The sequence below is a fragment of the Styela clava genome, chromosome 10, assembly GCF_964204865.1.
Source record: "Styela clava chromosome 10, kaStyClav1.hap1.2, whole genome shotgun sequence".
Taxonomy (NCBI): domain Eukaryota; kingdom Metazoa; phylum Chordata; class Ascidiacea; order Stolidobranchia; family Styelidae; genus Styela; species Styela clava.
Window position 1 is genome coordinate 21729100 of NC_135259.1, and position 16109 is coordinate 21745208.

At 37.9% G+C, this 16109-nt stretch overlaps 1 protein-coding gene across 1 annotated transcript in view; it reads left to right on the forward strand.

Moving 5' to 3' along the window:
* Positions 1-16109, forward strand: part of LOC120337385 (inositol polyphosphate 5-phosphatase OCRL-like) — a 36680-nt gene that overhangs the window by 12384 nt on the left and 8187 nt on the right. The window contains exons 6-15 of the mRNA XM_078117318.1: positions 276-393; positions 1617-1733; positions 2228-2412; positions 3025-3136; positions 3667-3856; positions 4233-4330; positions 13777-13887; positions 14337-14502; positions 14775-14885; positions 15871-15995. Of these exons, the coding sequence (XP_077973444.1) occupies positions 276-393; positions 1617-1733; positions 2228-2412; positions 3025-3136; positions 3667-3856; positions 4233-4330; positions 13777-13887; positions 14337-14502; positions 14775-14885; positions 15871-15995 (1333 nt within the window). The remainder of the gene's footprint in view (positions 1-275; positions 394-1616; positions 1734-2227; positions 2413-3024; positions 3137-3666; positions 3857-4232; positions 4331-13776; positions 13888-14336; positions 14503-14774; positions 14886-15870; positions 15996-16109) is intronic.

Below are 16109 nucleotides of genomic sequence, written 5' to 3' on the forward strand. Positions count from 1 at the left end.
GTGCTTGTGCATGCTCTATTACTAAATCAGACTCGCTATGTTAAACCACAAAGCTCTAGTTTCCACCAGGTATAGTTTGAGATTGGCTTGTGTGGCAGTCTGATCTGGAGTTGCAATATCAAATTTCTTATGGTTAGGAGTAACCATACTTCAACTTTTACTTTACAATTACTGATCAAAAAACAATGAACCTGGTAAAAATATATTGAGAACTGACTCCGTAACAAAATTGTAATTGTAAAGGGACTTCATGGACGCTCTGTAATTCTTTCTAGCTTTCAAGAACTTGACTTGAGCAAGGAGGCGTACGTCTTCACCGAGTCATGGAGGGAAGACAACTGGATCGTAGCTGTGTCGAGATCTTTACCGCATGTGAATGTTAAGTATCATATGGTGAGTGTTTTTTATGAGGCGTTTTACAATCCTAACAAGTCTCGGTACTCCCGAAGTATGGCTGACACCGGAACGTAGTATGTGTACCAGGTTAATGTTAGGACATAATTTTATTCCAATTTTCGTTATTTTAATTCTATTATGAGTTCAGGGACTAGCCAAGTGACTCATGTAGTATTTGTACCTAAAATTATGGCCTAACCCTAACCTGGTACACATACTACGTACCGGTGTCTGCCATATTGGTTCACATACTACGGGAGTACCCAAGTGTCAGCACAAACACATTGATTTGTGAGAAGCTGCAATAATTGGAAAAAAGGAAATCCGATTGTAGGGGGGTGGTGTTCTGGGGCATTGGCATGGTCAGGGACGTAGCCAGGATTTTTCAGTTGGTGGGGGGGAGGGGGGGTCCGAAATTTGTAATTGGCAAGTTAGACCATAACTGGTGACCGGAAAATGTGCCTTTACATGTTTCTTAAATTAATTGTCATATATGTGCTTCAAGCTGTGAGAAATTGGCATACAGAGAAACCTAAAGTAACCCATAAGCAACACCAACTGACATATGCCCTCAAGTACAGAGAGGATAGGATAGGGTTTACATATTTATCCCGGGGGAGAGGAAAGCCGATAAGACGGCTTATCCATATGGCGAACCACGGCCTCTCGTCTGGTTACCATTCCAAGTCGGGTATGGGATTAGTTTTACTGTATTGTTTGTTTTCGGAAGAATGGACTTGGTGGTGGAGGAAGCCGTAACCGACCAGCGGTTACGTGAACCACCCAACGACGGCGAGGAGTCCAGCAATCCTCTCGCACATAACCATCCCTGCATGGGATTCGAACCTGCGAACCCACGCAGAGTAATTAGAGGTGCGGTGGCGAGCGTGTTCCTAACGCTTATCCCGTTTAGCCACCCCGCCGCGCCGCACATGGGAGAGCACATGGCTACTTCACCTTCATAGCTGTTTGGTCATGATCATTCATCTGTGACTGATGACATCACAGGTCAGGCTCAGCCATCGGAGAAAATGCTATTTGCCAGAAATACAATAAAGTTAACACATGCATCTGGAACAAATTATTTGCTTGACCTGTACCTGACACAGCAGCCCATTGTTATTACTATTGGGAATTGATATTATCAGGATTATGAAATACCAATCCAGATACCTAATGAACATATTTTCTTTAATCTGAAATTTTCCCCTTAAATTCAGGTAAAATCAATTCGATTGGTTGGGATGTTACTTCTTGTCTTTGTGAAGACAATGCACGTTCTATCAATAAGAGACGTTACCTGCCATCAAGTTGGGACCGGACTGCTTGGAAGAATGGTAATTACGCTTTTTTTCTGTTTTATATACCCCTTACCCTCAAAAACGTCTTAGACAAGCTGGTAACACCAAGACTACCAAACTGGAGCTGGTTAATCACCGAAAACCTGGCTAAAACAGTGAAAAAACTGGTAAAATCAGTGAAAAACCATCAAAAATCTTGCTATAACAGTGAGACACCTGGCAAAGACAGTGAAATACCATCAAAAACAATGAAAAACTGTCAAAAACCTTGCAAAAACAGTGAAATACCATCAAAAACAGTGAAAAAAACGCCAAAAAACTTGCAAAAGACAGGAAGTTTTTTTTCATTATCAGGCTCTAGAAAAACAGCCGCTGACATATCAAGATCTATTTTGTTTCTCGTTATTCACCAGTTAAGTACAGACTTCCAGTTTAGAACTGATTTTCTCAGGGAAATGGGGAACAAAACTCTAATTAGATCCACTATACACTTGAATAAAGCACTGACTTGAATTATTTTACATCCTCAGGGCAACAAAGGAGGAGTAGCAATTCGTATGGATCTCCATAATTCATCTATATGTGCTGTGAACTCCCATCTCGCGGCTCATCTTGAACAATGCCAACGTAGAAACGAAGATTTTAGAGACATTTGCTCGAGATTGCAGTTTAATATCAACGGACAAATAATGCCGATGTCTGTCTTCCAACATGAGTGAGTGCTTTAATTGCATGTGTGATGGCCATTGATGGCGAAGTGCTTTTATTACTGTTTGTGAAAATCTCATTCGAATGGTAGCCTGCATATTGAACTCCCATAGAATGAAATAGTTTTAGTGGGCACCGATAATTTTGCTCAGAGTTCAGTATCTCTCCTAGTAAGTGCGAGCGACTTCAGGAAAATAGTTTTGAAAAAAAAAAATTTTGCTTCCAATAAATCTACAAATATGCAAATATCTGCTAATTTCAAGCATTGTGTTTCGGCTGGGTGATTTCATCTCTTCAACATATATTTAACCAGAAAATATTTGTTGATTATTAGTATTGTGTTCTTCAATGGTAGTTAAATTCTTTAAAATATTCGGAACTCAAAAATATTGGTTCATTTCGAGTGTTGTGTTCTGCTTGGGTAATTGAGATCTCTTCAATTTATATGGTTCTTAGAAATATCTGTTTATTTCTAGCGTTGTGTTCTGCTTGGGTAATTGAGATCTCTTCAATTTATATTACTCTGAGAAATATCTGTTTATTTCTAGTGTTGTGTTCTGGTTGGGTAATTGAGATCTCCAAATTTATATTACTCTGAGAAATATCTGTTCATTTCTAGCGTTGTGTTCTGGTTGGGTGACCTTAACTACAGGATACAAGACCTGTCTTCTGAATATGTGAAAGAATTGATCGATGAACGAGGCTACAAGCTGTTGAAAGAAAAAGATCAGGTTTGTTTCTTTGAAATGTGAGATGAGTTGGCAATGCCATACCCGACATGGACTGGTAACAGGACGAGAGGCCGTGATTCGCCATATGGTTAGGTCTCGCGGCCCATCTCAATTATAACTGGCTAACAATAAGCTACAAATAACAGCTGGTAAGGCAAAAGTACGTTTTATTCAAAAAAAAACAATATACATTGAAGGGACGTAAATATCGATGCACTCGATATCTCACGAAAGCGAGGTTGAATCTGCTCTAAATTTTGCATGTACATTCATCATAGCTCGGATCAGAAGCCTATTGATTTTGGATGGATTATGTCTTATAATTAGCGAGTTATTAATTAATTAGTGATGGGACACACGGTGTCACTATGGAGTAAGACCACTGTTTTGGGGGATCCCCTAACCTTCGATCGATAAGTCTTCTGTTTCTAACCGATATTCTAGTGTTATTACTTTGTTTATTAAAATTTTGAGTTCCATATGTCTAAAAATGAGATTCTTCACACCAATACACCCTCTTTTTTTAACAGTTGAATATCGAACGTGGTGACCAACGAGTCTTCCAAGGTTTTAATGAAGGCGAGATAAATTTTCGACCAACTTATAAGTATAATCCAGGAACAGATGAATGGGACACTTCAGAAAAGTGTCGGACTCCTGCTTGGTGCGATCGAGTGCTTTGGAAAGAGTCTGTCTTGTCTCTGAGAACTGGTGCAAACGGTGAGTTGTTTAATATCAGTCCCTTTTTCAAGAGTCAATTTTTACCTTCAGAAATGGATAAATTCAAAAAAATTCATTTTATTTTGAACAAATGTTACTATTACAAGATTGAAAATTCTTATATTATTTATGCAATTTTTTATTATTAATATAAATTCATTTCCTGATGCTCTATTAAATGACAAATCTGAATTTTAGGCCACAGGACGCATGAATTTTTTAAATAAATTAAATTTCGAAATGCCCTCAACCTAATCAGAAGTGCGAATAAATTGAAAAAGCAGTCTTGGATTGCTTCTTATGCGGCTTGTGCAAAGCCTTGCTGGTAACAAAATATTAAAAATTGCTCATAAAACACAAATCTTATTTCTTGCAGCAAAACCTCAATCCTCTGTTGATCTTCTCAAATACCAACAACATATGAAATTGAAACTGAGTGACCACAAACCAGTCAGTGCTTTGTTTCAAGTCAAGGTAAGAAGGAGGTTCATTCGATGCTTAGCGGTAGGGACTCGAGCCCTGACATGGGCAAACTACAGCTACGACTCGCGGTCCAAATCGGCTCGTTGGGTTATTCATTCTGGCCTGGCTTCAATTCTGCATGCACTACATATTTGTGCTATGTATACACAGCAGAGCCTTTGTGGTATTGGGATATGCTGTGCTGTCCAAATGATTTTTTCATTTAATAAATTGGGAGTTTTTGGTTGTATTAAGATGAGAGAATTTGGTTGTATTAAGATGGGAGTATTTGGTTGTATTAAGATGAGAGTGTTTGGTTGTATTAAGATGAGAGTTTTGGTTGCATTAAGATGGGGATATTTGGTTGTATTAAGATGGGAGTTTTTGGTTGTATTAAGATGGGGATGTTTGGTTGTATTAAGATGTGATTGTTTGGTTGTATTAAGATGTGAGTGTTTGGTTGTATTAAGATGGGGATATTTGGTTGTATTAAGAAGTGAATTTTTGGTTGTATTAAGATGTGAGTATTTGGTTGTATTAAGATGGGGATATTTGGTTGTATTAAGATGTGAGTGTTTGGTTGTATTAAGATGGGAGTATTTGGTTGTATTAAGATGAGAGTGTTTGGTTGTATTAAGATGAGATAATTTGGTTGTATTAAGATGGGAGTATTTGGTTGTATTAAGATGGGGATATTTGGTTGTATTAAGATGTGAGTTTTTGGTTGTATTAAGACGGGAGTGTTTGGTTGTATTAAGATGGGGGTATTTGGTTGTATTAAGACGGGAGTATTTGGTTGTATTAAGATGGGGGTATTTGGTTGTATTAAGATGGGAGTGTTTGGTTGTATTAAGACGGGAGTGTTTGGTTGTATTAAGATGGGGGTATTTGGTTGTATTAAGACGGGAGTATTTGGTTGTATTAAGAAGAGAGAATTTGGTTGTATTAAGATGGGAGTATTTGGTTGTATTAAGATGCGAGTGTTTGGTTGTATTAAGACGGGAGTGTTTGGTTGTATTAAGATGTGAGTGTTTGGTTGTATTAAGATGGGGATATTTGGTTGTATTAAGACGGGAGTATTTGGTTGTATTAAGAAGAGAGAATTTGGTTGTATTAAGATGGGAGTATTTGGTTGTATTAAGATGGGAGTATTTGGTTGTATAAGAAGAGAGAATTTGGTTGTATTAAGATGGGGATGTTTGGTTGTATTAAGATGGGAGTTTTTGGTTGTATTAAGATGGGAGTTTTTGGTTGTATTAAGATGGGGATATTTGGTTGTATTAAGATGGGGATATTTGGTTGTATTAAGATGTGAGTATTTGGTTGTATTAAGATGGGGATATTTGGTTGTATTAAGATGTGAGTGTTTGGTTGTATTAAGATGGGGATATTTGGTTGTATTAAGATGTGAGTGTTTGGTTGTATTAAGACGGGAGTCTTTGGTTGTATTAGGATGGGAGTTTTTGGTTGTATTAAGAAGGGAGTGTTTGGTTGTATTAAGATGAGAGTGTTTGGTTGTATTAAGATGAGAGTTTTGGTTGCATTAAGATGGGGATATTTGGTTGTATTAAGATGGGAGTTTTTGGTTGTATTAAGATGGGGATGTTTGGTTGTATTAAGATGTGATTGTTTGGTTGTATTAAGATGTGAGTGTTTGGTTGTATTAAGATGGGGATATTTGGTTGTATTAAGAAGTGAATGTTTGGTTGTATTAAGATGTGAGTATTTGGTTGTATTAAGATGGGGATATTTGGTTGTATTAAGATGTGAGTGTTTGGTTGTATTAAGACGGGAGTGTTTGGTTGTATTAAGATGGGGGTATTTGGTTGTATTAAGACGGGAGTATTTGGTTGTGTTCACGCTAGCCTAATATCGCATTTTTTATGGTCTACTGATATTGGCATACTGATTTTGATCTTGGAATTATGGTCCTACATCCGGGGCTTTGCTCAGCTGCTTTCTAGGATTTTCGATGTGAAGTGCGCTTATCTCAGTTTAGGGTTAGTAATGCTAAATTTTGTGGGTTTCTGGCTTATATGGGTTTCATTAGACAAACTTTATAGTTGTATGATTTTATATTGTTGCAGATTTTGTTGTTCTATGTACGCTGAACGTTGTTAATCGTTTGCTATAATAACTGATATCTAAATTTTGCATTGCCGTTTGCCATCTTCAATCTTTACAAAGAAAATTACATTGCTGCATTGGTTTTCGTTTCTACAACTTGTGTTCTGTGTGTTTCACTGGATTGGGTCATTGCTGTCAGTTTTCAGTTCAAGGTTAACGCATTTCAACCAGCAAACTGGCAAACCAGAGAATTAGGCAACATCAAATCTTAAATTATCAATAGAAAACGCTGGCATCTCAAGGGGTCTGGCGTGGGATAGTTCTAAATGATCACTGTCCTGAACATTAAATTAACAACGAGGTACAAGTTTAACTAAAGAAATTAAAACTATATCGTATATAACAATGGCTGAAGATTCTGCACCGCAAATGCAACATGTGATCTCCTCTGGAACACCAGTTGCTAAGCATGACGATGCAGGCTCAACTGGTTCAGCTCATTCTGTTATTTCTAATGAGTCTGTGCGTGCTGAATACAATCTAAAGATGGCTCAACTCAAGTTGGAGCAATTTGATCAGGAAGAGAAACTAAAATCTGAGCTGTTAGAAGCAGAGAGAAGAAAAGCTGCTGAATTGCAAAGATTTCGGCTTGAACAAGATTGTAAGGAAGCTGCTCTTATGGCTGAAATGGCTGATGTGGAATCTAGTGATGGTTGGAAGTCTGTTGACTTGGCCAATACAGCTCTGGGAGATGCTCAGAGGCCTGTGGCTGTTGGTTCCTCAAATGTCAAAAGAAGATTATGTAAGAATAGGTTTCCTGAAGAATTCAATTCTACATCACCTGAAATGTCAGTTCAGGAAAAAGTTCATTTTCTGGGAAATGTTTCTAGACCCTATCAAAAGGTTAGTCCAGGAAAAAATGTTGACAATTCAAAGAGTAAGGCTGAAACGCAATTCTCTGAACATCTATACAAATTGACTCAAGCGATGCAGCAAGGCTTTTCACTTCCTCGTGCTGAGCCATTATCATTTGATGGTGACCCTTTGAACTATTTTTCATTCATGAAATCTTTCGAAAATTTGATAGAAGGCCAGGCATACGATTTTCGCACTAAATTTCAACAATTAGAACGTGCATGCATTGGTGATGCTAAAAGGGTTATTAAGCGTTTTACTTATGAAGAAGATATCGAAACTGCATATTATTCTGCTTTGAATGGCCTAAAAGAGGAATTTGGTCGCCACGATCAAGTTATTGAAGCTTATCGTAAGAGTTTAACTGAGGGCCGTGTACTAAAGATGAATGATCTGTCTGCATTGCGGGAATATGCTTCTGAATTGAAAACATGCCTTGTAGTTTTAAAGGCATGGAAAAAGCCAAATGCAATGGATTTAAGTGAATTTCTAACTAGAATTTTTGCACGTTTGCCAGAAGATCTTCAACGAATGTATTTTGCGGAGCTCTTAGCTTCTTCAAAAAGGTCAACGTTTGCTACTTTGGTAGACTTTGCTTGCAGAGTAGCTCGGATTACATCTGACTGTTGTGTAGCGTCTTACATGAAAAATGCTGCTCGGGTATCTGATAAAATTGCTAAGAATCGAACAAGGGATGCAATTTACACTGCAGTTTCGTCATCCGTTGACGATCAACTTGAAGCATCTGATGCCGTTCCCAGCTCTACTCTTCCAGAATGCTTGTTTTGTAAAGACTATCACTCCATATATAAATGTGAAAAATTCATGGTGGAGCCTGTTGAGTCTCGTCGAAATTTTGCTCGCGTTCAACGTTTATGCTATAACTGTCTAAAGCCCAACCATATGGTTGGTAGTTGCCCTTCGCAAAGTAGATGCAGGGCTGAAGGATGTGGTGCTCGTCATCATACGTTGCTCCATATTGGTCATGTGAACAGAAATAATCAGTCAGTCCTTGCGACAGTACATGGGGCCGGTAATAGCATTTTTTCATCTCTTTCAGTCAATAAAAATGTTTGCTATGTTAGACTTCAAGTTGCACCTGTTAGGGTATTTCTCAATGACATGAAAAAATCAATTGAAGTGTATGCCTTTCTCGATCATGGAGCTACTCGCTCATTTTGTTCCAAGTCTTTATTAGATAGAATGAATATTTCTGGTTCTTCTGAATCTTGTTTGATTAATGGTATAAATGACTCAAGGCAATATATTGGCCACAGGGTAAACCTCAAAGTACAGGGAATTGGGGAATCAACGGTTGTGAGGTTAGATAATGTTTTGGCTTTAGACGCTCTTCCCGATTTAAGAGGTTCTTTACCAAGCAATGATATTACTGCAAAATATCCACATTTGTCTAATTTGAAGTTTTGTAACTTGAATGCTGATAACATTGATCTTTTGATCGGTGCTGATGTTCTTTCCAGATATCCACCAACAGAATATTTGCAAGGCGATGACAATGCTCCTACAGCATGTCATACAATTTTTGGTTGGACACTGTTTGGTCCGGATATTCTGCATGGAAACTCAAAAACCGAAGAAGTGTGCGATTCATTTTCTAATGCTAATTGTGTTTTTCATATTTCCAATCCTATTGTCAATGATTGTGATAGTTTCAGTGCTCCAATGTGTAAAGTTTGTGCCCATGAATTTGCTGATATTAATTGTGACCCATGTTTAACTGGTTTGTCTGTCAATGACAAGAGAGCTCTTGAAATTATGGAAAAAACGACCACCACTGTTGATGGTCGTTTGCAAATAGGACTCCCGTGGAAGAGTGACAACGTCAAACTTCCCAACAATAAAAGAATGGCAGAGACCAGATTAAGGTCTCTGAAACGTCGTTTTGAAACTGATAATGATTTTTTCTGTATGTATAGGTCTAAAATGAATGAGTATATTGAAAATGGTTATGCCGAATTATGCCCTGATGCTTTTTCACATACTGATAGAACTTTTTATATTTGCCATCATGCTGTGATCACATCGGGAAAATTTAGAATAGTTTTTGATGGTAGCAGTGTCTTCCAAGGCACTTCTCTGAACCAGAACCTTCTTTCGGGTCCCGACTTGAATAATGGCCTATTGGGTGTTTTGTTGCGTTTCCGTCAAGAACCCATTGCGTTCACTGGTGACATCAAGCATATGTTCCACCGAGTTAAAGTGAGCCCTATTGACCGTGATTCCATGCGTTTTTTGTGGTTTGAGGATGGTGACATGACAAAACCTGTCCTTGAGTATAGAATGTCGTCTCATTTTTTTGGTTGTGTGTCTAGTCCTTGTGTTGCTACATTTGCTGTGAGAAAGGTTGCTGATGATAATTTGAGTGGTGCTGATTTTGACACTGTTCAAACACTTGAGAGAAATATGTATGTTGATGATGTTTTGAAAAGTTGCGAGTCGTCTGAGAAAGCTATTAGTTTGATTAATCAATTGTGTGAATTAACTGAAACAAAGGGGTTTCATATGACAAAATTTGCTAGTAATTCAAGTGAAGTTAATTCATCAATTCCTAATTCGGAACTTGCTCCCTCACTGAAATGTTTGGATTTGAATGGGTCTGGTGTTCACCACGCCCTTGGTGTGAAATGGAATATGGGGCCGGATGAACTGAAAGTGTGTGTGGATATTGAACCAAAGCAAGCAACTCGTAGGGGTATATTGAGTGCTGTTTCGTCTATTTTTGATCCACTTGGCCTAGTCTCACCTTTTGTTTTGCCTGCTAAGCGTATATTGCAAGATTTGTCTAGTGAGGATTTTTCATGGGATGATACTATTTGTCATAGTCATAAGGTTCGATGGGAGAATTGGGTTTCACAGTTGTCAATCTTGAATGATGTTTCAGTCCCTAGATGTTACAAGCCACCTGGTTTTACGCCAATTGATATACAATTGCATTGTTTTTGTGATGCCTCTCAAGATGGTTATGGTGCGGTTGCGTATTTACGTTTCATAGATGCTAATGGTTCTGTTCATGTTTCATTTGTGAAAAGTGTATCAAGAATTACACCTAAGCGACCTATCACGGTTGTCCGCTTAGAATTGATGTCAGCTGTCGTTGCTGCTGAGTTGTCCCAGTCCATCAAAAGAGAATTGGACTATGAGATGTGTTCCTACTATTTTTGGACCGATAGTATGTCTGTTTTGCAAATGATTAATAATCGCTCTGAAAGGTTTAAAATTTTTGTCTCTAATCGTATTGCCCTAATTCATTCATTGTCTAAAGTTGAATCTTGGTTTCATGTGAGCTCTGAATTGAATCCTGCGGATGTTCTATCTCGAGGAGTTATGCCCAAACATCTACCAAAAATGTCTGTTTGGTTTGCCGGCCCAGAATTTTTGAAATTAGATCGCTCTCATTGGCCCAAACCTTGTTCTGTGAAATGTGACAATAATTTTGCCTCTGAGGTTAAAGTTAATTTTGTCTCTACAAGTTCTAATGAATTTGCCTCTGTTTTTGATTTGCTCAAACGCTTCTCTTGTTTCGAAAAATTGTGCCAAAGTGTTGGGTGGTTGCTCCGTTTTAAGGCATACATGAAATGGAAGTTTCGCAGTGGTCCAAGACCGCCTGTGGGAAACTTGAGTGTTGATGAGTTGGAATTTGCTATGCATAATGTGGTGAGTCTGGTTCAGTTGGATTCCATCTCGCCTAGTTTGTTGCAGTTGGGTTCCCGAGTGAATGATAGTTCTCCCCCTTCAAGTAGCAATTTGAAACCATCCACGAGTAATTCTTCGAAGTTATTGTTGAAGTTGAATCCATTTTTTGATGAAAATTGTCATGTGTGGCGAGTTGGTGGACGACTGAAGCATTCCAATTTGCCTTACAGTCAGAGGTACCCAATTATTCTGCCCCAAAGTCATCATGTCACTGAGTTGATTGTACATATGTATCATTGCAGGGAGGGTCATTGTGGTACTTTGCATACATTATCTGCTCTAAGAGGAAAGTTTTGGATCCTCAGAGGTCAGTCTGAGGTTCGGCGAATATTGGCCAAGTGTATGGTTTGCAAGTTACGTTCGGCAAAGTTTAGTAGTCAATGGATGGCACCTCTCCCTAAATTTAGGATTGAACCTGGTCGAACTCCTTTTGATAAATGTTCAGTAGATTTGTTTGGTCCACTCAAGGTTAAATGCGGTAGGCGTGAGTTGAAACGTTATGGTTGTATTTTTACATGTTTAGCCACGCGAGCTTGTCATATTGAGTGTGTTGAGTCGATGGATACACCATCCTTTTTGAATGCTTTGTTTCGTTTTTCTGATCGTAGGAATACTCCGTCACTTATTTATTGTGACAATGGTTCAAATTTAATTGGTGCAAAGAATGTGTTGGCTCAAGGCATGAACAATTTGGATGCTACCCGTATTGAAGGTGAATTGGCACGGAAGGGAATTAAATGGAAACATAGTCCTCCTTCCGCCCCTTGGCAAAATGGTGTTACGGAAAAGATGGTTCATTTAACTAAACGTATTTTGTATGCTCTTGTAGAAAGACGAACGTTGACAGATTTTTCCCTTATTTCATTTCTCACAGGCGTTGAGAGAATTTTGAATGATAGGCCAATCACGCCACTGAGCGATGATTGTAGAGATTTTGCGGCCCTGTCGCCCAGTGCGATTTTGCATGGTTGTCTTGACACCTCCCTCCCTGCCGATCGATTTTTGAAAACTGACGAGTATAGGGATTGTTGGCGCAGTGTTCAACGTCTATTGGATATGTTTTGGTCAAGATGGACCAAGGAGTATTTGCCCCTCTTGCAGTCTCGCAAGAAGTGGACCTTGTCTGGTCGTAATCTGAAAGTTGGTGATCTGGTTCTTGTTCATAATGAGAATTTACCGCGTGGTTCTTGGCCTAAGGCCATTGTTGAGAAAGTTTTTCCGGATGGTGATGGCATGGTGCGTAGGGTCGAAATTAGAACTGCTACATCTAGTGCTATGCGGGATGTAAGACGGCTGTGCTTACTTGAGGGTAGTGAATGATGTTGTTTGATATTTATATTTTTTTTATTTTTCTATTATTCAGCTTAATTGTATAATTACACCGTTTTTGGGCCAAGTGTTTTGGGCTAGCTGCTTGTGTTTGGTAAATGATTCTTAGTTTCCCTGAAATTTAAATAATTTCCCGGGGCCGGTTATGTTCACGCTAGCCTAATATCGCATTTTTTATGGTCTACTGATATTGGCATACTGATTTTGATCTTGGAATTATGGTCCTACATCCGGGGCTTTGCTCAGCTGCTTTCTAGGATTTTCGATGTGAAGTGCGCTTATCTCAGTTTAGGGTTAGTAATGCTAAATTTTGTGGGTTTCTGGCTTATATGGGTTTCATTAGACAAACTTTATAGTTGTATGATTTTATATTGTTGCAGATTTTGTTGTTCTATGTACGCTGAACGTTGTTAATCGTTTGCTATAATCACTGATATCTAAATTTTGCATTGCCGTTTGCCATCTTCAATCTTTACAAAGAAAATTACATTGCTGCATTGGTTTTCGTTTCTACAACTTGTGTTCTGTGTGTTTCACTGGATTGGGTCATTGCTGTCAGTTTTCAGTTCAAGGTTAACGCATTTCAACCAGCAAACTGGCAAACCAGAGAATTAGGCAACATCAAATCTTAAATTATCAATAGAAAACGCTGGCATCTCAAGGGGTCTGGCGTGGGATAGTTCTAAATGATCACTGTCCTGAACAGGTTGTATTAAGAAGAGAGAATTAGTTTGTATTAAGATGGGAGTATTTGGTTGTATTAAGATGTGAGTGTTTGGTTGTATTAAGACGGGAGTGTTTGGTTGTATTAAGATGTGAGTGTTTGGTTGTATTAAGATGGGGATATTTGGTTGTATTAAGACGGGAGTCTTTGGTTGTATTAAGAAGAGAGAATTTGGTTGTATTAAGATGGGAGTATTTGGTTGTATTAAGATGGGAGTATTTGGTTGTATTAAGAAGAGAGAATTTGGTTGTATTAAGATGGGGATGTTTGGTTGTATTAAGATGGGGATGTTTGGTTGTATTAAGATGGGAGTTTTTGGTTGTATTAAGATGGGGATATTTGGTTGTATTAAGATGTGATTATTTGGTTGTATTAAGATGTGAGTATTTGGTTGTATTAAGATGGGGATATTTGGTTGTATTAAGATGTGAGTGTTTGGTTGTATTAAGACATGAGTCTTTGGTTGTATTAGGATGGGAGTTTTTGGTTGTATTAAGAAGGGAGTGTTTGGTTGTATTAAGATGAGAGTATTTGGTTGTATTAAGATGGGAGTATTTGGTTGTATTAAGAAGAGAGAATTTGGTTGTATTAAGATGGGAGTATTTGGTTGTATTAAGAAGAGAGAATTTGGTTGTATTAAGATGAGAGAATTTGGTTCAACTAACCACCAGTTAGACTTAACTTGCTGACTCTTGTTTTTCTGTTCAAGGTCAAAGTAATTGACGAAAGTCGTTACAAGAAAGTATTTGAAGACGAAAACAGAAGACTCGATAAATTGGAAAACGAATATTTGCCAACAATGAAATTAAACAAACAACATGTAAGTTGACCTTCTCTGTGGCCTTTTGGGTCTCACCTGTAGCCTCGTGTGGTGGTTGTTATCTTGGACGCTTCGGTATTGGATATATTTTGTTAATGAGAAAAGTTTTCTATGTAGTTGCATATGTCCATGAAGTCTTAAAATCTTTTAAAATTACAAAGAGAATTTATCAATACCATATATTGTTTTGGCCCTCACAGATGTATTAAATGAAGTAAAAATACTTGAACAATTACTGATTAAAAAACAACGAACCTGGTTGAGATATATTTTTGAGAACTGACTCCATAACAAAACTGAAATTGTAAAGAGACTTTATGGACACTCTGTATATATTTAATGCCTATCAGTCGTGTATGTTTTCTCCCATTTCTGTCTTTTCATGAATGTTGTTCATGAACCACATTACGAAAGTAGCATTGTTTTTTCATTCTCTGTTCTTCATCCAGGTTGACTTTGGTGAAGTGAAGTTCCAACAACCGAAATTGGAAACGGTTGAAATAGACAATGATGGTATGAGACCATGTAACTTTGAATTCATCTGCAAGAATAAGGAAACGAATATCTGTCAGAAATGGTTGACGATAACTAAGCCAAAAGGTTGTCTGCTACCTGGTGAGTATAGATCCGCGGTTCTTAAACTAATGGTGATTTTTCACCCTTTTTCCTAATGGCAACAGTTTGTTGCACCCCCATGGTAGGTTATTGAAAATGTTGTTAAAATTAAACTTGAATGCTTAACTAAACATTTGTCTACTTCCTATAATGTGATTTTATTTGGATTTCTTTAACAATTATTCCATTTTGAATTAACTTATTCAACCCCGACCTATGATAATGCCCCCCTCATCAATTTTAAATGGCTATTTGCACCTCTTTTATTTCAGGTGAAAAGTTAGTTCTTGAGTTTGAAGTTTACGTTAATCGTTTGTCAGCGCCACTGTTGAATTCCGGGGAAGAAAGATTAGACGATATTTTGATTCTACATTTAGAAGGAGGTAAGCTAATTGTCAATATATGAACTCATAACCAAAGTAGGCTATGGTTTTGCTCTCACTCAGGGGTTCTCAAACTTTTTAAGCGCCGCTCCCATTTTAGAATTTGTCGAGTCTCGCCCTTCCACCTTCAAAAATAACTAGCTCACAATAGTCTAAAATAACAGATAGTAAAGCAAAAATATGTTTCATCTACTACTCCCCCCTTGTCGGCCGCACCCCTCATCGTTTGAGAACAACTGCTCTCACATGTGTAGAGTTGCTTCTTATTTATGTTTTTTGTACACTAGGAGTCGAATTTCCGGCGTCATTTATTTTTAAATCATTGAAATATACTGAAATTGAGATGGCTTATAGTTGCCAATTTTCATATCGACAAGCAGTGTTCCCTCTAAAGTGTGCGCGCTCACACAGCTTTCACAGGCTGCGCACACGCATAGATTTACTACGCACAGATGTATTTCGATGTAATGTAGCAATGTTCTCGGTTGGCAGGTTGGTAAAGTTTGTTGTTGGCCCACTTATTACCCGGTTAGAACGCCAAAATTTCTTCATTGGTTTTTGCACAAATATTGGTCATTTCCAAAAAAGTGCGCACACACCAATATTTCTGCGCATATATACTACAAAAAATTAGAGGGAACATTGTCGACAAGTCAAAAACTGGTTTCTGTGTTGGCCCTATTTATATTCTCTTCTAGATGACCTCGTTCAGTGGTTCTCAAACGATGAGGCGCGCGGGTGTAGCCATTTTTTTGAGGGGCCGCGAAGATAATTTAAATAAAAACATTTGTTAGATTCGATCTTGTCCGCCTTATTATGGATATTCAAGTGCCATTCCGTATTTTCAACGTGTTTTTTGGATAAAACATACTTTCGCCTAAACTATCTGTTTTTTGAATGAAAATCCCTTCTTACGAATATGAATATATTTAAATGCAAATTCTAAACTATTTGATCGATCTAAAAACTTTAACAATATTTCCAGGGAAAGATTTCTTCATTACTGTGACCGGTAAATATTTGCCGAGTTGTTTCGGAATGTCAATCGAAGCTTTGTGTCGGCTACAGAAGCCAGTTACGATGGTTTCACTTGAAGAGATAAGAGATTTGGTAAGATATTGTTGGTGCTATCCAGTGTTTCCTAACATGGGTTCTGTCAAACTCCTGGGGTTTAATGGAAATTTTACGTAGTTTTGACGAGATTCTTTTGGACTATTTGTATAT